The 25,789-nt window shown below is 42.8% G+C and overlaps 2 protein-coding genes across 12 annotated transcripts in view; one reads left to right on the forward strand and one right to left on the reverse strand.

Annotated features, from left to right (window-relative positions):
• Positions 1–21,697, forward strand: part of SEC61A2 (Sec61 alpha 2 subunit (S. cerevisiae)) — a 52,157-nt gene extending 30,460 nt beyond the window's left edge. For 2 of the 5 annotated variants that reach the window (XR_001000886.1, XR_001000887.1), the window contains 9 exons: positions 2,688–2,819; positions 2,943–3,052; positions 7,869–8,022; positions 8,998–9,158; positions 9,998–10,195; positions 12,714–12,905; positions 14,287–14,363; positions 19,778–19,918; positions 20,997–21,697. Coding sequence is in view for 3 of the 5 variants with exons in the window: in XM_011934225.1 (XP_011789615.1) it covers positions 2,688–2,819; positions 2,943–3,052; positions 7,869–8,022; positions 8,998–9,158; positions 9,998–10,195; positions 12,714–12,905; positions 14,287–14,363; positions 16,346–16,532 (1,211 nt within the window). In the remaining 2 variants the exon portion in view is untranslated. Of the gene's footprint in view, positions 1–2,687; positions 2,820–2,942; positions 3,053–7,868; positions 8,023–8,997; positions 9,159–9,997; positions 10,196–12,713; positions 12,906–14,286; positions 14,364–16,345; positions 17,451–19,777; positions 19,919–20,996 lie in introns of those variants that run through there. The other 3 variants (XM_011934225.1, XM_011934226.1, XM_011934227.1) reach the window with 2 other exon arrangements.
• Positions 17,371–25,789, reverse strand: part of NUDT5 (nudix (nucleoside diphosphate linked moiety X)-type motif 5) — a 31,612-nt gene continuing 23,193 nt past the window's right edge. For 3 of the 7 annotated variants that reach the window (XM_011934224.1, XM_011934217.1, XM_011934219.1), the window contains 4 exons: positions 25,035–25,136; positions 22,889–22,897; positions 22,707–22,760; positions 17,373–19,836 (listed from right to left, as the gene is read on the reverse strand). In XM_011934224.1, coding sequence (XP_011789614.1) covers positions 19,727–19,836; positions 22,707–22,760; positions 22,889–22,897; positions 25,035–25,136 — 275 coding nt within the window. In that variant the 3' untranslated portion in view covers positions 17,373–19,726. Of the gene's footprint in view, positions 19,837–22,292; positions 22,467–22,702; positions 22,761–22,888; positions 22,898–25,034; positions 25,137–25,789 lie in introns of those variants that run through there. The other 4 variants (XM_011934223.1, XM_011934218.1, XM_011934221.1 and 1 more) reach the window with 4 other exon arrangements.

The following is a 25,789-nucleotide window of genomic DNA, read 5'->3' on the forward strand; positions in this document are numbered from 1 at the left end:
AATTTTCCTGCCTCAGCCTCCAGAGTAGCTAGGATTACAGGCAGGCGCCTGCCACCATGCGCGGCTAATTTTTTGTATTTTTTAGTAGAGACAGGGTTTCACTGTGTTAGCCAGGATGGTCTTGATCTCCTGAACTTGTGATTCACCCGCTTTAGCCTCCCAAAGTGTGGGGATTACAGGCGTGAGCCACTGCGCCTGGCCAGTTTGTTCACTTTTTAATTGATTTGTAGGAGCTCTTTGCATATTAGAGAATAGAACTTTTTGTCATTTGTGTTTAATTTTTTTTTTTCTTTTTTTGGGACAGGCTCTTGCTCTGTTGCCCAGACTGGAGTGCAGTGGTGCAAAACATAGCTCACTGCAGCCTTGACCTCCTGGGCCAAGTGATGCTCCTGCCTTAGCCTCCAATGTAGCTGGGACCACAACAGGGCCCCACCATTTCTGGCTAGTATTTTAGTTTTTTTGTAGAGACAGGGTCTCACTTTGTTGCCTAGGCTGCTCTCAAACTCCTGGCCTCAAGTGATCTGCCTGCCTCGGCTTCCTAAAGTGTTGGGATGACAGGCGTGAGCCACCGTGCCCGCCTAAATAGTTTTATTCTAACCGTTATGCTGCCTTTTGCCACGTGGAAGTTTCATAGTTGTAGCTAATTATCCATCTCTTCCTTTGTGGCTTCTAGACTTTTTGCCATGCTTAAACAGACTTTCTTCCCCAAGATGGTAAGCTACTCACCCATATTTCCTTCTAGTATTTTTGTCATTTATCCTTTATGTTTAAATTTTCTATACATGGAGGCCGGGCGCAGTGGCTCATGCCTGTAATCCCTGCACTTTGGGAGGCCGAGGAGGGCAGATCACTTGAGGTCAGGAATTCGAGGCCAGTCTGGCTGATGTAGTGGAACCCCATCTCTACTGAAAATACAGAAATGAGCTGGGCATGGTGGCTCACGACTGTAATCTCAGGTACTCGGGAGGCTGATGCAGGAAAATTGCTTGAATCCGGGAGGTGGAGGCTGCAGTGAGCCAAGATTATGCCATTGCACTCCAGTCTGGATGACAGCGAGACTCTGTATAAAAAAAAAAGACAGAATTTCTATACATGTAGCATTTATTTTGATGTGAGGCATGAGGCATCAGGTAAGGAATCTAGGTTTAATTTCCTAAAAATGGCCAATTTTTTTGCCAAGGTCCATTCTTTTTTTCTCTACTGATTTGAAATGCCATATTTCCTATATCAGGTATTTATTAAAGCTTGATTAAATCTAATTCTGGACTAGAGCTATTTTGCAATAATAAATTTTGGTGATTTAAGAAGTCTATCTAATGTCTGTTTTTTTTCGTTTTTTTCTTTGAGACAGAGTCTCACTCTATCGCCCAGGCTGGAGTGCAGTGGTGTGATCTCAGCTCACTGCAACCTGTGCCTCCCAGGTTCAAGCGAGTCTTCTGCCTCAGCTTCCCGAGTAGTTGGGACTACAGGCACGTGCCACCATGCCTGGCTAACTTTTGTATTTTTAGTAGAGAAGGGGTTTTACCATATTGGCCAGGCTGGTCTCAAACTCCTGACCTCGTGATCTGCCTGCCTCGGCCTCCCAAAGTGCTGTGATTACAGGCATGAGCCACTGTGCCCGGCCTGTTTTTTGAGATGGAGTTTCACTTTGTCACCAGGTTGGAGTACAGTGGTGTGATCTCGGCTCACTGCAACCTCCGCCTCCTCGGTTCAAGGGAATCTCCTGTCTCAGCCTCGTGAGTAGCTGGGACTACAGGTGCCCGCCACCACACCTGGCTAATTTTTGTATTTTTAGTAGAGATGGGGTTTCACCATGTTGGCCAGGATGGTCTTGATCTCCTGACCTCAGGTGATCCGCTGGCCTCGGCCTCCCAAAGTGCTGGGATTACAGGTGTGAGCCACGACGCCTGGCCAATAAATCCATCTAGTGTCTTAAACACTAAAACCTGTTTTTATTTTTTTACTATTGAGGAAGTATCTGAGATGACATAAAAAATCCCCCTTAAGGTGGAATATTTTCTGACATGAAGGCTACCTTTTCAGCATTTATGAAAACAGGATTGAAGGGAGTGATGTGACAGAGTGGCCCAGGAAAAGTCTCAGCAGTATAGAATTACTTAATTCCATACCTTCCTTACACAATTGGCATATTTGATTTTCTTATTTCTCACTATAAATTCTTTTTTTTTGGTTTGTTTTTGAGATGGAGTCTCACTCTGTTGCCCGGGCTGGAGTGCAGTGATGCAATCTCGGCTTACTGCAACCTCTACCTTCCAGGTTCAAGCAATTCTCCTGCCTCAGACTCCTGAGTAGCTGGGATTACAGGTGCCCGCCACCACACCTGGCTAATTTCTGTATTTTTAGTAGAGATAGGGTTTCACCTTGTTGGCCAGTTGCTCTGGAACTCCTGATCTCAAGTGATCCACACACCTCGGCCTCCCAAAGTTGGGGGACTGCAGGCATGAGCCACTGCGCCAGGCCTATAGTACTTTTTATTCAGGGCATTGTTGCAGGATTGTGTTAATAAATGAGAACTTTTCTTAGCAATTAATGTTTAAGAAATGAAAATTTGCTTGTTAAAATTTACATGTGTGTTTCAGTTGAGGTAATTAGGGAGTGGGACACCCGTAAATCCGTTTGTATCGTGTACAATAAACATTCCACACTTCTCTCCCCTTCCTCTCCAGGAACTTTAATGGAATTGGGTATCTCCCCAATTGTAACATCTGGTTTGATTATGCAGTTGTTAGCTGGAGCCAAAATCATTGAAGTGGGAGATACACCGAAAGATAGAGCTTTATTCAATGGAGCCCAGAAACGTGAGCATTAATGCAGTTCAAGAGCGTTTTCCAAGTTTGAGACTGCTTGCGGTAAAGATGTTTTCTCGGGCTTTCCTTGTCGTTGGTGGTAAGCGTGCTCTCCTTTCCCCCACTTCTCGTCAGTGTTTGGTATGATCATTACCATCGGGCAAGCCATTGTGTATGTCATGACGGGGATGTACGGGGACCCTGCGGAAATGGGTGCCGGGATCTGTCTCCTTATCATTATTCAGGTAAGAAATCCTATATTTTCCTATGCAGATAACAAAACAGCTTGATTCCTTTTTTCTTTTCTAACAGTTCTTTAGGTGATTGACTTGTTCATTTTTTTACCGTTGAATTATTTGATTATAGTATCTTGATTACTGAAGTGATATGTGTACTTTTTTTAAAAACCTTCTATGACCGTGATGTGTTCAAATTGTGTTGATGTGAAAAATTCAAATTTATTCTAAGAGCTTCATAACTGCACAATACCAAGAATTATGGATCAACTGCATTGATTCTTGAGATGCACATTTGTCACGTTGTGATGTCTCTGGAATCAGGATGTTTCTGTACAGTAAACAGTGCCTTCCACTTGCGGTCCGCCAGGAGACAGTGGTGGTGTCACTGCCCACGCGTGTGTCAGCTTGTTCACGTCGTCCTGATGTTAGTTGGCTGAGTGTGTTCTTGACAGAACGGCTGTTTGAGTTCAGTCGCTGTCTAAAGGTGGTCAGAAAATCTGCTGTGATTTGTTATTGAAATGAAGGTTATTGTTTAAATATAGAAGGGCAAGCTAGATGACAAATATCTACCTTGAGGTCTAAAATACCTTTTTGTAAGTAGAAAATTAAAATTCTTTGTAATAAGGTATTTTGTCACAAGTTAATTGGCAGTATTCTTTTCTTAGTAGTACACAAAATAATGTTTTAAATGGTAATATCTTAGAGTCAGTGAAACACTATTTATACACACATAAATATGTTCTATGGGTTTTTTAAATGGATGCTTGGGAATGGAATTTTTTTTTCTTTTTTTTTTTGGTGAGATGGAGTCTTGCTGTGTCGCCCAGGCTGGAGTGCAGTGGCACGATCTTGGCTCACTGCAAGCTCCGCCTCCCGGGTTCACGCTATTCTCCTGCCTCAGCCTCCTGAGTAGCTGGGATTACAGGCATGCACCACCAGGCCTGGCTAATTTTGTATTTTTTAAGTAGAGACAGGGTTTCTCCATGTTGGTCAGGCTGGTCTTGAACTCCCAACCTCAGGTGATCCACTCGCCTCACCCTTCCAAAGTGCTGGGATTGCAGAGCATTCTGTTTTTTAAATTAGAAGCGTTATGTAGGAAGCAAAATATAAGATTATTTAATGAGTGTAATTTATATCCACAAAAGTTATACTATTCAAGTATTTATTTAGCATTAACAATAAACTGACTTTTCTAATGAGATGGAACTGTTTTGTAATTTGACTAGGGCAGGAATTTTTTTTTTTTTTTTTTGAGCCCGAGTCCTGCTGTGTCTCCCACGCTGGAGTGCAGTGGTGCAATCTCGGCTCACTGCACCCTCTGCCTCCTGGGTTCAAGCAGTTCTGCCTCAGCCTCCTGAGTAGCTGGGATTACAGGCATGCACCACCAGGCCTGGCTAATTTTGTATTTTTTAAGTAGAGACAGGGTTTCTCCATGTTGGTCAGGCTGGTCTTGAGCTCCTGACCTCAGGTGATCCACCTGCCTTGGCCTTCCGAAATGCTGGGATTACAGGCGTGAGCTACCACGCCTGGTCTGGGGCAGAAATTTTTAATGAATGATCAAGTTCTTTGGAAGCTTTCTGATCCCCAGTGTGTTCCCATTTGGTAGAAGATACGTTTTCTTAAAGAATAACTGTCAGGTGTGGTGGCTCACACCTGTAATCCCAGCACTTTGGGAGGCCGAAGAGGGCGGATCACATGAGGTCAGGTGTTTTGAGACCAGTCTGGCCAACATGGGGAAACCCCGTCTCTACTTAAAACAGAAAAATTGGCTGGGTGCAGTGGCTCACACCATCGTGTCCAACATGGTGAAACCTTGTCTCTACTAAAAATACAAAAATCAGCTAGGCGTGGTGGTGCATGCCTGTAATCTCAGCTACTCAGGAGGCTGAGGCAGAACCCAGGAGGCAGAGGCTGCAGTGAGCTGAGATTGTGCCACCGCACTCCAGCCTGGCAACAGAGCCGGACTCCGTCTCAAAAAATAAAATAAAATAACACCACCAAAATTAGCCAGGCATGCCTGTAATCCCCCATCTACTAGGGAGGCTGAGGCAGGAGAATTGCTTGAACCTGGGAGTTGGAGGTTGCAGTGTGCCGAGATCACACCACTGCTCTCCAGTCTGGGCAACAGAGTGAGATCTGTCTCTAAAAAATAAAAAAGACTAACTTTGTCTTTTGGCAAATTTACAGCCCTTGGGAATTAGGGAAGGAGGCGCATTGGGTGGGGAGAGAAGATACTCTGGAGTCTGATTTTAGGACCTTTCAGTGCTTGGGGTTTCTCTTCATATGCTTTAGGCATCGTTGAGGGTATGGACAGGCCAACTGTTGCCTTCAGTTTTATTTCTTTATAGCACTTTATTTATGCAATCCAGAGTTTAGAATAATCTTGATTTTTAAAAGACACTTAGAACTGGCATGTAGCTCGTACAACATTATACATCAAGAAAATGTCTCTAGTATCTTACCTAGGGATATATTCAGATTCCTAAGGAATCTCCATTGAGTGATTCTCAGCTAGCTAGCTATAGGATTGACTTCTTACGGAGTCAGTTATGGATTTAAATTGATATGAAATAGTGAAGCTATTTTGATGTTTATTTTTCAGTAGTCAGAAATCAGAAATAGTTACAGTCCAAGAATGAAACAAGTGAAGTGGATGTACACTAATTCATTTACATGAATTCTGATATACAAACGTGTGTTACGGTGAATTCTTCTGTGTTAATGTGGAAAGAGATATGTCGCGTTTGATTATAGGTGGGCAGTGACCAATTTGTGTCTTTTCAAGGCATTGCTAAGATTGAAAATATGTGGATACACTGAAGAGCTATGATTGGATCAATGTGTTTCACCCAGAAACATAGGTTTTGAAAACTGTTTGCATGCCGTTGTGGAAGGTATTTCTCACCTTATTTGTTCATGTTTTCATTCACATGGTTAGTGTTTTTCAGCTAGTGAGTTTAGAAATCTAAATAGCAGGTCTTGATTAAAAATTTTAAAAAACTATTAGAGAATATCAGTGTGCATGGCATGTAATAAAGGTAAGTGTGTTTTGACATACTTAAAAGGTAGTTTGACAAAACTAAGTTGTGTGTAGGTGCCATGCAGGGTTAAAATGTTAAGTGCCATGTTTATACCAGCTCATCATACATGTCGTCCATTCCCCGTGCACACGCGGTTAGGGTTCAGGTCCCATCACTGTAGACACTGCTGCCACTTCCTGGGTTCCTATCCCTTTTCACAGGCATGCATGATATGTACTGTCTTTTATTCCCTTAATTATAGGAACCGTTTCTCATTTCTTTATAATTTCTTCTTCTCTTTGGAAAAACCCGAGTTTAATTTTCACAGGACAGATATGAATGACTGTGTAGTCCGATGGTCCCTGTTCTGAACAGGGGTCTGGAGAACGAGTGGTTTCAGAGCTGCTGTGGGACTCTGGAGAGCTCATTTCTCAAGGCCCATCACGACGCTGTCTGGTGGCTGATGTTCATGGACAGCTGTTATTTCCTGCATAGGATGGGTTTCTCGATTTATGATGGGGAGTGTGTGTTCACTCATGACATGACTGTGGTTAAATAGAATCGGTAGTAAGTCCTAACCTCCACATTATTTTGTCAAAATGTCAAACTTGGTTTTCAAGCAGTAAAGGATTAGCATGATCTCTCTTAGAAGTTTGGAGAATCGTACCCTTTCTCCTGTCCATTGAAACTCAGACTAAAAGACTGTAAATAGACAAGTTAGGCTCTGTCCAACTATTGAATTGGCAGTTAAGGAAAAAACAACACTGTGTAAGGTAAGCATGCCTAAAAGGGTCTCATGTGGTTAGTTTGGTCACTCTTCGAGCAGGTGATATTGGATAAAGTGGGTACAAAATGAGGGTGGGCGGCTTGAGAACTGGGAGGAATGGAAGTGACTTCCTCACTTCTGCCGGAGGGTGTCTTTAAAGTGGGGACGTGTGTGAGGTTGGGGGCATGGAAGCATGTTTTCTTCCTGTCTTGATTAGGTTATTCCAGTGCAGGGAAGGGGTCAGATGACTGAGGAGGTCACTTGAAAGGCTAGGGATTGTTTTTCATTAATGCATGCTTTTACAGGAATGTCTTCTCCAAGAAGCAAGTTCAGAATTTTCAATATCCCATAAATTAAAGTTAGTATGCTTTCATTTTTAAAAACATTATGAGCTTAACCTTAACTGTCTTCAAATTTACATTCAGTCTTTGTCACTATGTGTATAGAATGCATTTTTACATTGTTGCTGGAGTACATATTTGAGTACATATTTGTGTTGTAGTTTTTTATTCTGTACACATTGTATAGAATATACATATATATAATACATATATAATGCTTTTTTCAAAGGATCAGCACAGCCCTTAGACTTACCCTTTGATGGCAGTGTACATTTCCATCTTGCTATTATACCAGAATTCATCTGACTTTTTACTTCCTTAGAGGTATTTGGGATGTTTTCAGTTTCTTGCTGTCATAAATTCTAGAATACTGTGATCATTTTTTTGTTTCAGTGTGTTTTTCAAACAGGCTTTATTTAAACATTACAAAAGAAACTATTCAGATAAGTGTAAATAGACTTTAAAGTTGAAATGTCTGCTTTATAACGCAACAGTATTTCCAGTCCTCTTACTGTTCTGGATTGGCCTGAATAAATGAAAGCAGGCCAGAGAGGCAGTTGGTCATCATAGTGAAATTGCAACGGTCAGGCCTTAATATTCAAAACGCCCCTAGCTTGGAAATAGCCAATGGTGTTCCTCTCCCCCTTTCTTGAGTTTGTTCTTGCTTCTGCTTACTTGCATTTCTTTCCCCACAGTTGTTTGTTGCTGGTTTGATTGTGCTGCTGTTAGATGAGCTGCTACAGAAGGGTTACGGCTTGGGGTCTGGGATTTCCCTCTTTATTGCCACCAACATCTGTGAGACCATTGTCTGGAAGGCCTTTAGTCCCACTACCATTAACACTGGCAGAGGTACATCGCACAGTGACTGCAACTGCACGCGTTTTGCTGGATGTGTGCTGGAAAAAAACCCATCGTGTCGCAGTACATGCCTAGAGCCATTCTGGTTTGCTCTCTTAGGGGATAAGGAATGCGAATTCTTCAAAACTTAATAAGCAGAGATTTGTGGAGTAAGCAACACTACCTCAGAGAGAATAGTATCCAAATTTTAGCCTCTGCTCATTTAAAATTTCAGTGGTTGCAAACAGATTTTTAAAATTTTGTTTGTTAACCTTGCTTAAGGCATTGCTGCAGAAGTCATTTATTTGACTGATTTCAGCATCCGTAGGGGGATAACAAGGTAGTGGATTTTAGATTTTTCAAATGAAAAGACTTATTCATTGAATCCACCCGGAGCACTCCTACTTTGCTGCTCTTCTAATTGGCTTTGTAATAGCACCGAAGTTTTGAAATATTTCATTCTCTCTTTCCCCTTCCTCATCTCCACTTCTAACAGATACTGTCCTAAGTGGTTAATACCTAAACTCTGATCCCAGCCTTAAGAAAATCGTAATGATTATTAATGTTCTTGGTGCAGTAAACTTCAAGGCAGGCTTGATAGAGTGACATCTATCTCTTAATTCTGACATCTCTGCTCTGCTTTGCTGCTTTTTTATTTTTTCTAAAAATACCCTCTTCCTTCCCTAAAGTAAAGGAGAGGCAAATCTCTATGAATGAAATTTTGCTTTGGTAAATTTTACATTGTATGTTTTCATCAAGAATAGTCTCTTGAGAAAACTTCAGATTTATGCTATAAAAAGATAGATTTGCCTCAGTGATCTAAATATTTGTAGAACCTGCTCACATGGCTATATCATAAAGCAAACATTGGCGAATTCTTTTGACTCATATTTTCTGCTGTATACTGGACTTTCACAGTTATTTGTTTGAGCTTTGGGACAGCTTTGGACAATGAGTCCACAGGTCGTGTCTGTCTTGATTTCACAGGCACTGAGTTCGAGGGCGCGGTCATAGCTCTGTTCCATCTGTTGGCCACCAGGACAGACAAAGTCCGAGCTTTACGGGAGGCTTTTTATCGGCAGAACTTACCCAATCTCATGAACCTCATTGCTACAGTTTTTGTGTTTGCTGTTGTTATATATTTCCAAGTAAGTATAATTTTTTCACCAGAGTAAGTGGGATGTAGATTTTCACTGTGCTCTGGAAGAGAATGCCATCTGACATGCTAGTGTTTGACAAGTCAGAGTTTAAGATCAGGGGAAATACAATTTTGCAATTCGAGTCTCCAGACTCTGATTTTAGGGTGTGAGATATTGGAGTCTCTGTACTTTTTTGGTTTTTGTTTTGGCCCATCAGCAGGAAGCAGACTCTCGACACTTTAAAAGGCAGAACGTCTTTGTTAGCATCGTCTTTGCTTTTTTTTTTCCTGAGACAGAGTTTTGCTCTTGTTGCCCAGGCTGGAGTGCGGTGGCTTAGCTCACTCCAACCTCCAGCTCCTGGGTTCGAGTGATTCTCCTGCCTCAGCTTCCTGAATAGCTGAGATTACAGGCACGTGCCACCACACCCGGCTATTTTTTTATTTTTTATTTTTTATGTTTTTTGAGATGGAGTCTTGCTCTGTCGCCAGGCTGAAGTGCAGTGGTGCAATCTCGGCTCACTGCAACCTCTGCCTCCCGGATTCAAGCGAGTCCCCTGCCTCCGCTTCCTGAATAGCTGGGACTACAGGTGCCCGCCACCATGCCTGGCTAATGTTTTGTATTTTGGTAGAGATGGGATTTCACCACATTGCCCAGGATGGTCTTGATCTCCTGACCTCAGGATCCGCCTGCCTCAGCCTCCCAAAGTGCTGGGATTACAGGCGTGAGCCACCGCGCCCGGCCGGCACTGTCTTTTCATCCTCCCCACTGTTCTTTGTTTTCCCTCTCTGGTCTCTGTTCTTTTCTTAATGTGTCCAGTTCCCCCACTTACTCTTGGTTTCCTTTTTTAGGGATTTCGCGTTGACTTGCCCATTAAATCGGCCCGCTACCGAGGACAGTACAGCAGCTACCCCATCAAACTCTTCTACACCTCCAACATCCCCATCATCCTCCAGTCGGCCTTGGTGTCAAACCTGTATGTTATTTCCCAGATGCTGTCTGTTCGATTTAGTGGCAACTTTTTAGTAAATTTACTAGGACAGTGGGCCGTGAGTATTATGTTTATTTATATTATTTAAAGTTGATTATAATTTGTATTTCATGGTTGTATTTTTAACGGAATGAGGTCGACATTGGAACATTTGCTATAATATTTTCAGATTCACTTACCTATATAGCAGAGTTTAGTACCTATCTGGAAGAACTGGTAAGTGTTGCAGAAGTTAAGATTGCCCAAGTGCTTTTTATTATTTTGCTGTCTAGGAAGCACTTTCACATCTCATTTGAAATGACCTTTTAAGCTAAAATTGTGGTTGATTTCATAAAAGTAATTTCCTATTTTGTCATCTTATTCCAGTATTGTCTATAATAATGTTTTCTAAAAAATACTCTTTGCTGTCTGGGCGCAGTGGCTCACTCCCGTAATCCCAGCACTTTGGGAGGCTGAGGTGGGTGGATCACCTGAGGTCAGGAGTTCGAGACCAGCCTGGCCAACATGGTGAAACCCCATCTCTACTAAAAATACAAAAATTAGCCAGGCATGGTGGCAGATGCCTGTAGTCCCAACCATTCAGGAGGCCAAGACAGGAGAATTGCTTGAACCCAGGAGATGGGGGTTGCAGTGAGCCGAGATCATGCTGCTGCAGTCCAGCCTGGGTGATAGAACGAGACTCTGTCTCCAAAAACTAAAAATAAAAAATGCTATTTGTGCTGCTAACATATGAGATACTGGACTCATCCTATCCTTTCCTATCTCCCACCCTGCCTCCAGGCCTCCTCCATTTTTCAAGGTCTGAATGGCAGTAAACCAGCTTGTGATGAGCTGGGCTAGAGATAGGCATGCTGTTAACTAGATGGTAGAGACAGCGGTGCTGCTAGTAATATAATCCTGTACATTCTCATATACGTCCCCCTTGTCATAATTTTTTCTAAAGCAATCTAGCCACTTTGTTATTGAAGTGTGAGTTACTGTGGGACTGAATTTTCATAGGTTTAAATTCTGTCACCTAACAAAGGGGCATTTTCCCTCTTAAAATTACAGATTTTAGCCAGGAGTGTTGGCTCTCATCTGTAATCCCAGCACTTCGGGAGACCAAGTAGAGAGGATAGCTTAAAGGCCAGGAGTTGGAGACCTGTCTGGGCAACATAGCGAGACCCCATCTCTACAAAAGAATTTAAAAACTAGCTGGGTGCAGTGTTACGTGCTTGTAGTCCTATCTTCTCAGGAGGCTGAGGTGGGAGGATCGCTTGAGCCCAGGAGTTCGAAGCTACAGTGAGCTATGATCATACCACTGCATGCCAGCCTGGGTGACAGAATGAGACCGTGTCTCAAAAACAACAGAATTTTAAAAGACTAATGTCCTTTATTCTTTGCCACAGTATGTAATTCTAGAATTTACACCCCACCAAAGAATAGTATTTTCTTGTACAGTTATTCTTGCAATATGGTGTTTATTCTGTGCATTTGTCTTCATATACTATCTTTTTCATTATACCTCTGCTTTTTCATTGTACCTTTCTGCTTTGACTGAATGCCATTTAAAGAAATAGCTTTTTTTTTTTTTTTTTTTTTAAGAGAGTAAGACAGTAACTCTTACATATCAGTTGAAGGGAATAGGATTTCCTTTATTCATAATACTTCTTTTCCATTCATTTAACACAAATGTGACCTGTTGTATTCTGGCTAATGTTACAACGAGGACAGGAAAGTTAGAGACAGGAGTAAGAAGAATGCTGTTTCTCTCCTCCTCAGAATAGTCCAGGAGTAGTTATTACTCTGATGAGAATTTCCTAGGGTTAGTGCTTTGAGTAGCTGGTCCTGTACAAATTGTGTTATCACCTTGAGTAAGCTGCTTCTTAATGAGAGAATTATTGGGAGATAGTGCTTTTGACCTGGGATCAGTGATTCCAGGGGCACAGTAAAGAAAGCATTTGGCAGCCATAAATTCAAGAACCAGGTACTGTAATCATTGCAACTAAAAATTGGTTTCTCACCCCCTATCTGTATACCCCAAAACTTTATTTAATATGAGCAAATAATACTGTTCCTATTTCTATAAGACTTTTTAAGTGTGTAGATAAAAATCCAGGTGTTATACTTATTAAAAGATTACTCGTTATAACAACATACAAACCACATAAAGTTTAGGCAGCAAGTTAAAGTCTTATGTCAATATTTTAGTTGATTGCATTAATATTTTCATAGGGATCGGAATATTCTGACTGGATACTCTCATATCTCAGAAATTTTCAGATTTTAAGTATAATCAGAGGTCGATTGTAAATGTAATCATATTCCTGTTTTCAGTAATGGAAGATTTCGTAATATATTACAATTTTTAAAAATGACTCATAATATTTTCAGTGTCTTGCATGTAATAGGTGCTCATTGTGTAACTTTGAAGGAATGAAGGTATTAGACACAAAAGGACATTCTGAAGCTACATTGAATGACTAGCTGTACATGCCTTGAACTTAAAACACTGTCATTTCTGAGAAGTTTGAAATGTCATACAAATGTATTCCTAATTAGGTTGACCACTTGTTCTTTGTACCCCTGTTCTGTAGGATGTCAGTGGGGGAGGACCCGCACGTTCTTACCCAGTTGGAGGCCTGTGTTACTATCTTTCTCCTCCCGAGTCCATGGGCGCCATCTTTGAGGATCCTGTCCATGTTGTTGTTTATATCATCTTCATGTTGGGATCATGCGCATTCTTCTCTAAGACATGGATTGAAGTGTCTGGCTCCTCAGCCAAAGATGTAAGTGTTTGGTTTATTTTAAAATAAAACTCTTGGCGATGCATAGTGGCTCACGTCTGTAATCGTAGCACTTTGTGAGGCTGAGGCAGCTGGATCGCTTGAGCTTAGGAGTTTTGAGACCAGCCTGGACAACATGGCAAGACCCCGTCATGACTAAAAAATACAAAAAAAAAAAAAAAAAATTAGCCGAGCATGGTGGTGCGTGCCTGTGGTCCCAGCTACTTAGGAGGTTGAGACGGAGCATTAACGCTTGAGTCCAGGAGGTGGAGGTTGCGGTGAGCCAAGATTACACTATTGCACTCCAGCCTGGGTGAGGGAGCGAGATCCTGTCTCAAAAAAATAAAAAAGGCTGGGTGCAGTGGCTCACGCTTGTAATCCCAGCACTTTGGGAGGCCAAGGTGGGCAGATCACAAGGTGAGGAGATCGAGACTATCCTGGCCAACATGGTGAAACCCCTTCTCTACTAAAAGTACAAAAATTAGCTGGGTGTGGCAGCACATGCCTGTAATCCTAGCCACTCAGGCTGAGGCAGGAGAATCACTTGAACCCGGGAGTCGGAAGTTGCAGTGAGCCGAGATGGTGCCACTGAACTCCAGCCTGGTGACAGAGCTAGACTCCGTCTCCAAAATGAATGAATAAATAGATAAATAAAAAATTTTTAAAAAGTAAAATAGGCTGGGTGCAGTGGCTCACGCCTGTAATCTCAGCACTTTGGGAGGCTGAGATGGGCGGATCACTAGTTCAGGAGATCAAGACCATCCTGGCTAACACGGTGAAACCCTGTCTCTACTAAAAATACAAAAAATTAGCCGGGCACGGTGGTGGGTGCCTGTAGTGCCAGCTACTTGGGTGGCTGAGGCAGGAGAATGGCATGAACCCGGGAGGCGGAGCTTGCAGTGAGCCGAGATCACGCCACTGCACTCCAGCCTAGAAGACAGCAAGACTCTGTCTCAAAAAAAAAGTAAAAACTTTGTTTTTGGAAAATTCATATTTAATTGTCAAAATAGTAGTTGATACACTCCTTTATAACTTTAATTTATACATTTTTAATGAGTCAGTGTCACCCCAACGGGCTAAAAGTTGGTTCCCAAAAGGTAAAAAATTCTTAGCTGTTACAGTGGTTTGCAACCCTCCTGCAAAACAAAACCTTGTTTGGTAATTGAAGAAGGGATGAGAAGCACTGGTTTCATATGGTTAACATGGAATGGAGTGGCACTGAAACTTTGGTTTCCCTAGGCTTAATGTGAATAATAGGACAATGTAACTTTCAGGTTACTGTATGTTACTTGTTAGTGTGTGGGAAGCACTTCGCATAGAACGTGGTAGATGTAAGCAGTGAAATGTTGGAGTTGGATTTTCAAAGTAGCTTTTCTCTCGGCAGGTAGCTAAACAGCTGAAAGAACAGCAGATGGTAATGAGGGGTCACCGAGATACCTCTATGGTTCATGAGCTTAATAGGTAAGGCCGCTAGATTGACACCTTTATAGGCCTGTGTTTGTGTTTCAGTCTTTCAGTGATGGCTAAATGTTTTTCTTTGTTCAAGTTCATATTTAAAGCCCTTCCATTCAGACAAATGAATCAAAATTTCACACAGAACTTGTTTTCCATGTCAAAACCGACAACTGAATTATTAATTGAAATTGTGGTCACTGCTCTGCTCATCCCAGTGATAAAATCTTGCAGATCAGTGCTGTTCTCAGCATTGGCTGGCTGCACATAAAATCACCAGAGAACTTTTAAAAAGGATTTCCCAGGAATCGTGGCTTATTTGGTCTGGGGTGAGTTCCAGACATCAGAGTTTCATTTTTTTGGTAACAGCTTTATTGAGATAAAATTCAGATACCATGTAAATCACTCACTCGAAGTATGTTGTTCAGTGTTTTTTAGTATATTCAGACTTGTACATTCCTAAGTTGGATTTTAAACACATTGTCACCACCCAGAAAGAAACCCTGTACCTACTAGCCCACCCGCCCAACCACCAGCCCAGGCAGTCTCTACAGATGTGCCTTTTCTGCACATTTCATGTAAATGGAATCATACAATGTATGTTATTTTGTTTTCACAGTCCACGTGCTGAATTCTTTTCATGAATAAGATTCGATTGTAGGCTTTTCCACACTTTATCAGTTGATAGAAATGTGGTTGTTTCCACTTTTTATGAATAATGCTGTTGTGAACATACTTGTACAGATTTTGCGTGGATGTTTTCATTTCCCAAGGAGTGGAATTGTTGGGTCACATGGTAACTAACTCTGTGCTGAATATTTTGAGGAGCTGCTCAGCTGTCTTCCAGGGTGGCTGCTCCAGTCCACATTCGCACCAGCAGTGTATGAGGTTCCACTGCTGCCTGTCCTCGCCAGCACTAGCTCTGGCTTTTTAATTTCAGTCATCCTAGTGGATGTGAAGTGGGGCACAATCACAGCTCACCGCAGCCTCCTCCTCTTGGGCTCAAGCAGTCCTCCCTACCTCAGCCTCCAGAGTAGCTTGGGAACACAGGTGTGTGCCACCAGGGCCAGCCAGCTTTTTTTTTTTTTTCCTGAGATGGAGTCTCGCTTTGTTGCTCAGGCTGGAGTGCAGTGGCACCATCTTGGCTCACTGCAGCCTCGACCTCCCGGGTTCAAGCGATTCTCCCGTCTCAACTCCCGAGTAGCAGGGATTATAGGCATGCGCCACCACGCTCGGCTACTTTTTGTATTTTTAGTAGAGACAGGGTTTCCTCATGTTGGCCAGGATGGCCTTGAACTCCTGACCTAATCATCTGTCTGCCTTGGCCTCCCAAAGTGCTGGGATTACAGGCGTGAGCCACCGTGCCTGGTGGGATCCAGATTCCTTCTTTTGTATGGGGGCATCCAGTTGTCCCAGCACCATTTGTTGAAAAGGCACCAGTATTTTTCCTTAAACTTTTTATTTATTTAGAACACAGACTGCAGAATAGTATGATGGATCTCCAGCTCCAGTTGTCATCATCCTGCTGTTCTTGTTTCACCTCTCACCGCCTTTAATCTTTTTTCAGTATTTTAAATTCCATTTTTAAGTTTTCCAGGTGATTCTACTGTGCAGCCAAGGTTAAATTACTTAAGTGGATTCGCAGAATCTTATGACATAAATTTGTTGATACTTACTCTTCATTCCACAAGAGGGAACGAAAGGTTACTCATTTAAAAATCTTAAACATCTTAATATTTAAATCTGTCCAGGAATCTCATCTCCTGTAAGATCATATATTGTCTTTCTTAGCTGTTGACTGGTTTCTGGAAATTAAGGTCAGAGTGTTTGCCTGGATCAGAGCTCCCGTTCCCACGCCGTGTCCTGCACACCCCTCCATACAGCAGTCTGTTCCGCCTGGAGTTCAGGGAGGCTTTAGACCCAGCTATGGCTGCTGCGCCTCGACCTGTTTTCGTCTCTGCTGCTGCCTAACTCGGGGTTCTGTCTCCTAGGTACATTCCCACCGCGGCTGCGTTTGGCGGTTTGTGCATCGGCGCCCTGTCGGTGCTGGCCGACTTCCTGGGGGCCATTGGGTCCGGCACTGGAATCCTGCTGGCAGTCACTATTATTTATCAGTATTTTGAAATCTTTGTGAAAGAACAGGCCGAAGTTGGTGGCATGGGTGCTTTGTTTTTCTGAATGTTCAAAGACTTCATTCTGTGCGCGTGAAAGGGAGAACATCTGGAGGGATCGCTTTTGTCAGATGACACTGGTGATTCCCCTTTTCTCCCCTCAATTTCTTGTTTCAGTGCTGACTGACCCGTCTCTGAAATGGGCACCGAGCTAAGTCTGTGTGCAGCATTAGTACCCGCTGCCTTAAAACTCAAGTTTACATTATTCATTTAAAAAAGTACATCTAGTGTTGCCTGTAATGCTGGAAACCAATGTATCTACCTTGCTGTGTTAAATCATGACAGTGAGATGGTGACATGGATTCGTTTTGCACATAACATTCAAAACACTTAATATTGCCCCCACTTGTTTAAAAATAAATGTAGTTCAAATTGCCACTTTCCAGTATTTTTGAGCTTATTTAATGAGTTCTGGAACATTTATATCTAATCTATATTTTAGATAATTACTTTTTATACTTTTTTAACTCATGGTATCCCTACTCCCCACCCCACCTCATTTTTATTTGTCCCTTCTCAAAGCAGCCACTTAGCCCACATGGGCAAAATCAAGTCTCCAGTTATTTCTGTCACTAGAAACAACTGCTTCTAAGGCCTCCTCCGCCTCCTCCTCCCTTCCTAGTGACAGCGTCATCGTGCTGTTGGCCTGTACTGGCTATGCCTTCTAACTCCAACCAGTCACTTGAGAATACTCTTTCAAGATTCTAGGCCCTGATTCTTTTCCGTTTAAATCCCTAAAGCAAAGATCTAATTCTCAAGCAATGTCTGTAGTTAGTGGGGGTGAACAATGAGTAATTCATGCTAGGAATTTGTGTCTGTTGTTGTACTCACAGCAGCAACATGAGTGTAAACAGTAGACAATAAATTTTATTTAAGAAAACTGATTCAGTTGTGTTGGAAAAAAATAAACAAATCTGATATTAAACATCTAATAAGATCATTTGTATAAGTTCAGTGTATTTATAAGAAGTCCACCCTGAGATGCCTATAAAAGTCAAATGTAATTACACTTCAAACTTTAATCCTAAATTATTGACGGACAGTGACCAACTTACGGGTAATCATATATGTGACTAATATTTGGGAGGAAACAGGAAAACAGTGATCTCAAAACAATAACCCAGTCTCCATTTAAAAGCGTAGTTCTTGGTAAATCATTTTGAAAACCATGTGCTTTATTTCCCAAAAGATCAAACTTAATTTTTAAAAGACACCCCTTTCAGAAGTATGGGTTTTCATTGCTGTTTAGTTTCTTAAGTGTAGTATGTCTTATGTAGCTTATGCTTACAAAGCCAAATTATCGCAGGGGCAAGGCAGATAAAGGCAGGCAGGATGTTAATGGCTCAGAGAGCATCCGCCGAGGGCCTCAGTTACCATAAAAACATCGACCCAGTGGTGTTATGATGGCCGATTTTTTTCCCCTTAAGAAGGTGGAAATATGGCTTTTAATACATAGGAAACCTTCAGTTTTTAAATGCAGGGCAAATCAACATTTTAAAACAGTGCCAGCCAGACTGCCAGTTCTCAAACAGACTTAATTTCCAAAGCACAACGTTTTCATGTTTATAAAAAATAGAAATGGCATTTAGCGATACATCCTAGGATTTGGCTCTCACTTCTAAGTTGCACTCTTAGGAAGAAGGAGAGGATAAGGGTCAGCTGCAGAGGTCATGCCCATGGGGAGTGGCTGGGGAGGAACTGGGCTATGTGGAAAGACTGGGCTGCGCCCACCTACAGATGCCTTCTCTCTCGATTTCAATGATAGCCTGTGGCTTTGCGAGCTAAGGAAGAGTTAGAGCTTTGAAGAATCACAATGCCTGATTATGATTGAAATCGAGATTTAAGAAAGGGTTAGAGGCATAGGGGAAGGCTACCATTATAGGAAGTAGTTGGATCTTAATCTTCACATGTATAGTGCTAGATAGCTTCATCTATAAAGTTCTGTATTTCCATAATTGTTTTATCTTTAGAATGTCCAGTATAAAGATCTTAACAGTTTCACTCAGAAAAATATCCTGGGCTCAGTGAGCCTGTGGACACATGGATATACTGTAGCATTCTGGCATTAGCACCCTGATTTTATCTGGAGAGCCCTTTCATATGGTTCTTAGGGCCTGGCTTACCCGCTGGAGCCAGGCTAGAAACATGACTTAGGGCTGGATGGGAATTGTCCTGAGACTTCTGTGGGGGTCAGACTGGAAAGTCCTGGAAAATCATGGAGCTGCTGGAGGCCCTAAAAGTCAACACAGAAAGAGCTAAACTCACTCAAGAGGCTAAGAAAATGGCCCAGGGACACTGGTAGAACTGCTGGATGACAGGGTTTCAGGCTGGAATGAAATGGGAACCACATCAATCTGTACTTCTTGCTCTGAAGTACTCTGTATTGGGTTTCACATACTGGCTGATCTTGCTGGTTCTATTCATGGTTTAACATCAAGATATTACTGCCCCAAACCATATCAGCCTTATGGATTTGTTCTCAGAAACTTCAAGTACTCTTTGAGGTAAGGATAGGAAAAGAGATGCTCAAGTATGTGCAGATGCTTGAGGGATGGCCCTGAATTTTCATTAGTCTCCTAGCCTCGGTGTAGTGAATGGAATCAACCATTTTCCTTACTTAAAATTAGCTGGTTCAGCTTCAGTAAATAGGTGGACTTAAACTAGTTGCGGATTCTACTGAATGCTACCCTAGTTGGATTCAACTACCCTAGATGAATTTTGCATAGTAAAAATTCAATTAGAAGAGGCCAAAGAGTCTTTTTTTCATTTTAACGCTGTTTTAAACACCAATGGAGTACACGGTTATTTCCATGCACAGCTATAGAATTTTACAGTGGGGGTTGAGAGTGGAAATAGTTGACCTAATTGGGAACTCAGGTCTGTTTTCCTGTACAAATATCCCTGTCTACCAGACTAGACTAGAAAAGTAATTGAGCTGTAGTTAACTGCTGCTGACCTTTAAAAGCTGGAGTAAACGTACTTGCATTTATCTTCTTTTTTGTTAATTTTAGCTGGAGTTATTTAAATGAGGGTCACAACCTACCTGTAATTGCAATTCCATACCACCACCACATCTGTTCTGTGCTTTTATTTTAGGAAAAAGCTAATGGCAAATCTACATGGAACTAAGTTGAATACAAAGTCTTAGTGAAGAAGGCCTGGTGGTCTTGCTTACAAAAATGGCCCGTGTCATATTTGGCCTTAAAATTTCAAGAAGGGCACTTCAAATGGCTTCGCATTGGCATGTTTCAGCGCTAGAGCGTAGGAATAGACCCTGGCGTCCACTGTAAGATGTTCTTCAGCTACCAGAGCTGTGGAAAGCAAAGAAAACAACTTAGATCATGCCATTAAGGAAGGACAAAACATCTTCTTCCATCAGTATTTGCGGAGCAAGTACTATATGCCAGTTCCTATGCTAGATGCTGGTGATACATTTTTTTTTTTTTTTGCCTAGAAGGATCTTAAAGACTAAAGACTATAAAGGCAAGATTACATTCCTCGCCTGAGACAAGAACATCAGGGATAATGATTTTATGTGTTAAAACAGTAAAGTTGGAAGTGTATAGAGCCAATCACTATACCTCATTTATAGCTGGGGTAGGGCTTTGCTATTCTGAAACTAGATGGTGATGATTATATAGGATGTTAGGGATTCCGTCTTTTCTGCTGCCAGGGGATATGTATTTTCCCCTGGCAAGTTAAACTGTGTGCATGTTAGGACTGGAGATATACTACCAAGAATGAGGTTTCAGGACCTTATTACCACAGGCTTTCATTAACATTTCTGTTTCACTCAGATGGAGGTTGCCAGATGTAAAATCAGCCTCTTGTTTTCCTAGCCGCTTGTTTGGGAACAAGCTTGGGAACATTTGCAGGCAGGGAGCATGTCCTACTCACCTGGGCATAGCAGGTGCTTAGTAACTGGCAGATGCTACCCTGTGGCAAACTGATCTTTTTTAAAATTATTATTTATTTCTTATATTTTTGAGATGGAGTCTCGCTTTGTCACCAGGATGCAGTACAGTGCCACGATCTTGGCTCACTGCAACCTGCGCCTCCCGGGTTCAAGCGATTCTCCTGCCTCAGCCTCCTGAGTAGCTGGGATTACCGGTATGCACTACCATGCCTGGCTAATTTTTGTATTTTTAGTAGAGGTGGGGTTTCACCATGTTGGCCATGCTGGTCTGGAGCTCCTGACCTCAAGTGATCAGCCTACCTCAGCCTCCCAAAATGCTGGGATTACAGGTGTGAGCCACCACACCCAGCCAGCAAACTGATCTTAAAGTGTAATACCTTCCTTCCGACTTCTCAAATGTTGCTTGTTGAATAAATGGTTTTATTACTATGTTTTGATTCTACTAAAGCTGGGCAATTCGGTTCTTTTATCCCTCCTCCTTTATGGCCACAATAGCCCTCTCTCCACCTCCCCTCACTTACCTCACTTATTCTATTTTTTTCTCCCTCTTCTAAGACCAAAAGGGAAATTAAGAAGGTGGAAGGGAGAAGGAAGACATTTTTAAAAAAGGATACTCTTCTACTAAAAGATAGCCCCGCATGGCATTTCACACTCGCCTACGTCACCCTACTTTCCACACACCTCCTCCAAGGGAGGGGCTGTTGTTGTTCCTGTTTTATGAAAAAGGCCGAGAGAGGCTATGGAACCTGTTTGACGTGACAGCTAATTATGGTCCGCGGAGCCTCAAACCGAGTCGGGCCTGTGACTCCGAGCTGCGCTGCCTCGTACTGATTGTCACGCCTTTCTCTAAATACATGCCAGATAAAGTATTGCATCCATTCAGTATATTGTTCTAACTCTGGCTTTCAGCTGTCGAGGTGGCCTAGACTTAGATCTAGTTTTTGGAAAGGTGAAGCCGGAGTGGAAGCTGTTGAGGGATCTGAAATCTGATTTTATCCAAATAAATCACAGCAGCCTTTGAAAGACACACTCAGATTTTCAAACAAATAACAGACATTTCAAAACCAGGCGCCCTGCTCATTCAGTGAAACTGTAAGCTGCTGACGCTCAGGGAAAAGCTTAAGAAACTGGCCTTAAAGCTTCAGGCCAAACAATGCTTCAAGTCACATTTGAAGTAATCACTTAAAAACAGTAGAAAAATCAGGTATCAATTACCTAAAACACTTATACCCAATAAAATATTCCCGTGATGAAAAGTGTCTGCTGCTTTCTGGATGAGTGACAGGGATTTGCCAGCCCGTAGGGAGGTGCTCCTTGAAAGGCCCATGTCGTGTCTCCATACAGTGTCTCCTCTCATGGTTTTATCAAAGGAGTTTTCTCTCCATAAGCTTACCTACTGTTTACAAAGTCCCTAAAAGATGGGTGGCCCGGAAGTATACAATGCATCTACATGACCAGTGATTTCTTTTTTCTTTTTTTTTTTTTTTGACGGAGTCTCGCTCTGTTGCCTGGGCTGGAGTGCAGTGGTGCGATCTCAGCTCATGGTAAGCTCTGCCTCCCGGGTTCCCGCCATTCTCCTGCCTCAGCCTCCTGAGTAGCTGGGACTACAGGTGCCTGCCACCACGCCCGGCTAATTTTTTGTGTTTTTAGTAGAGACGGGGTTTCACCGTGGTCTCGACCTCCTGACCTTGTGATCCGCCCACCTCGGCCTCCTAAAGTGTTGGGATTACAGGCGTGAGCCACCGCGCCCGGCCTATGGCCAGTGATTTCTAAGGGCAACACAGCTAGTCTGGTTTATTATGTGAAAAGCGTATCACGCCGAGTATACAGGAAATACCTCAAGTATTTGTTGGAGTATCATCAATTTCTCCTCGAACATATAGCCTCCACAAAGGATTGTCCCTCATACTAGCATACTCGAGGAAAAGCTAACAGCTTCTCTACCCACACTTTTGCATCACTATGGATTGAAGGTTTAAAGTGTAGAATCGTTTTGGCTACTCAGCAGGAATGTCAGTTGGGCCGCTATGTAGGAGAAAAAGCCCCTACCAAAAGTTTGCACTTGACCCAGAATGCTTTGCTCCTACTTTCAAACTCTGTGCCACCCAGAAAGGAAAATTAGTAGTGGTAACCTGCAAGTTTTACAAGTTGCCAGGCATTTGACTTTAGTGGTATCAAAAAGATAAAGATACGGAGTTATATTTAGTACCTAATTTGCTGGGATGGGGACGGGGAAAGCTGGGTGGCGGTCTGGAGAATGCTTACCATGGAGTCTCTGCAGCAGGTCATTCTTGGGTAAAGAAATGACTTCCACAAATTCTAAACAGACAAAGTGCAAGTGAAAACAAAGCTAACATCAAGAGCCTACCCAAACAACTCAAAATGTCTGCAGCCATCACCACTACAACAAGCCGTACACACTCGGCCACGAGGAGTGTGGAACATACCTCCATCCCCTGGAAATAAACAGAAGGAGAACATTTCAGCAAGGCCTGGAGTGGTAGCATGGGAAGACTTTTATGCAAGAGGCATCAAAAAGGCTTTAAGAATTTCACAGAAACCTGGGTCTCTGCTAACTTAATTTATATACGTTGTCAGACTCGAGCAATATGAAGTTATTGTTCTCCACATCATGTTAAGTGGCAACATTTAAAGCATATTCGGTAAGATGTATATTTTTTATAGATATGAATCTCCATATTGTGGTAAAATATACAGAACATATAAAAACTTTCCATTTTAACCACTACAAAGGTACAATTCAGTGGCATTAAATAACATTCAGAATGGTGCGCAACCACTACCACCAGTATCCACCTCCAGAACTTTTCATGACACCCAACAGAAACTCAGGATCCACTCAGCACTAATTCCCCATCCCTAGTAGCCCTTACTCTACTGTCTTCCTCTTACCAGTTTGTCTATTCTGGGCATCTCAGATCACAGTAGAATCTGTAGAATCACAGTATTTGCCCATCATGTTACCGCATGTTTCAGTGCGTGTGTGTGTTTGTGTGTATATTACGTTTTGTGCATGCATCCATCTGCTGGCAGACACTTGGGCTGTTTCCAGAGGCTGCCATGAACACAGGCACACAAGTGTCTGAGTCCCTGTTTCAGTTCTTCTGGGTGTAGACTTAGGAGCTGAAATGCCAGATCATATAATAATTCTGTATCTAATATTCTGAGGAACTGCCAAACTTTCCACAGTGTGTTACATGTATATGTGCAGTTCAAAAATTAAGAGTTATTTATTTATTTATTGGAGACAGGGTCTCACTCTGTTGCCCGGGCTGGAGTGCAGTGGCGCAGTGACGTGATCTTGACTCACTGCAACCTCCGCCTCTTGGGTTCAAGGGGTTCTTGTGCCTCAGCCTCCCGAGTAGCTGGGACTTCAGGTGCGCACCAACATGCCCGGCTAATTTTTGTATTTTCAGTAGAGACGGGGTTTCGCCATGTTGGCCAGGCTGATCTCGAGCTTCTGACCTCAAGTGATCTGCCCACCTCAGCCTTCCAAAGTGTTGGGATTACAGGCGTGAGCCACCGTGCCCGGCAAAAAAGACTTAAAATTAGTTGCAGTGGGATACTGAAACATAAATATGAACAACTGAAGAGGGTAAAAAATTAAAGAATATCACGGATACTGATTTACTGTGGTGCACCTATAAATACCCCCTTTAAAAGGATGGGAGACAACACGGAACTGACAGAGACATTAACAGCTTTTGAATCCAAAGTTGCTAAGGATATTATAGAGCGAAGAGAACTAGTGAATAAGCTGCTGCCCCTTAACAATTACTTAGGCCTTTTTTTTTTTTTAAGAGAGACATGGTCTCATTCTGTCACAGAGTGGCGCCATCATAGCTCCTCCAGCTCCTGGGCTTAAGTGATCCTCCTGCTTCACTGTCCAGGGCAGCTGGGGCTACAGGGGAACTGACGCCATTCTTACAATACACGTGAAGACGGAAACCAGGGTGATTTAAGTTTCTCACTGTTAACTATTTAAGCCTGAAGCTCATCTTACTAAGTGGGAATACACTTCATACAGAAAACAGGGAAATATGTCACTTAACATTTTTTTTTTTTTTTTTTACAAAGAAAGCATAAAGATCAATGAAGTGGCAAAAGAAAAATGCTAAAATACATGATTAGGAAGAGACAAGAATACTGACGAAGTCTGTTTGAAAGACCGATTCTGCCGGGCGCGGTGGCTCAAGCCTGTAATCTCAGCACTTTGGGAGGCCGAGGTGGGCGGATCACAAGGTCAGGAGATCGAGACCATGGTGAAACCCCGTCTCTACTAAAAATACAAAAACTTAGCCGGGCATTGTGGCGGGCGCCTGTAGTCCCAGCTACTCTGGAGGCTGAGGCAGGAGAATGGTGTGAACCTGGGAGGTGGAGCTTGCAGTGAGCTGAGATCGCGCCACTGCACTCCAGCCTGGGTGACAGAGCAAGACTCCGTCTCAAAAAAGAAAAAAGAAAGACCGATTCTTTCTATGAAAGACTACATTCTTTTAATAAATCAAACTAGCAGCAAGTTCCAAGACACACAATGCAACCGCACCACCTTCAACACGGCTGATGCGCACATACCTGGCTTTGGCTTCGGCCTGGCGTTTTCGGCATCATCTCCGTTAATGGTGACTGTCACGATGTGTAAGGTACAGTTTGACAAGCCTGGGTCCATACAGACGGCTGTGGAAAGAAGGGACAGTCAGATGCATCAATCCCTTTGGCATTTGTTTCACTACGGTCTTAGGAAGAAGATGCGTCTCGCAGCTCAGCGTTGACGTGGAGGTGATGCAGGAAAACTAGTTCTCACATTTGGTTGGCAGACCTGCAGGCTGCAAAGCATCTGGGCACACTCACTCTCCCCAGAGGGCCCCAGTCAAGCTTGCTAGGTCTGCGGGGTTAGATGGTACTGACAAGTTGTAAAATCCCTTCACCACATCAAGCTCAAAAAATCTTCCAGTGATGAGGGTAACACATGGATGAGGTGGGTGAGCAATAAAACTCAGGGTGTGGGAAATTCCAAAAGGCAATTTATTTGTTTTTTGAAACAGAGTTTCACTTTGCTCTTATTGCCCAGGATGGAGTACACCGGTGTGATCTCAGCTGACTGCAACCTCTGCCCTCTGGGTTCAAGTAATTCTCCTGCCTCAGTCTCCCGAGTAGCTGGGATCACAGGTGTGTGCCACCTGGCTAATTTTTGTATTTTTAGTAGAGATGGGTGGGCTTTACCATGTTGGCCAGGCTGGTCTCGAACTCCTGACCTCAGGTGATCCACCTGCCTTGGCCTCCCAAAGTGCTGGGAATACAGGCGTGACCCACTGCACTCAACCAAAAGG

The sequence above is a fragment of the Colobus angolensis genome, unplaced genomic scaffold, assembly GCF_000951035.1.
Source record: "Colobus angolensis palliatus isolate OR3802 unplaced genomic scaffold, Cang.pa_1.0 Scaffold133, whole genome shotgun sequence".
NCBI classification, from domain to species: domain Eukaryota; kingdom Metazoa; phylum Chordata; class Mammalia; order Primates; family Cercopithecidae; genus Colobus; species Colobus angolensis.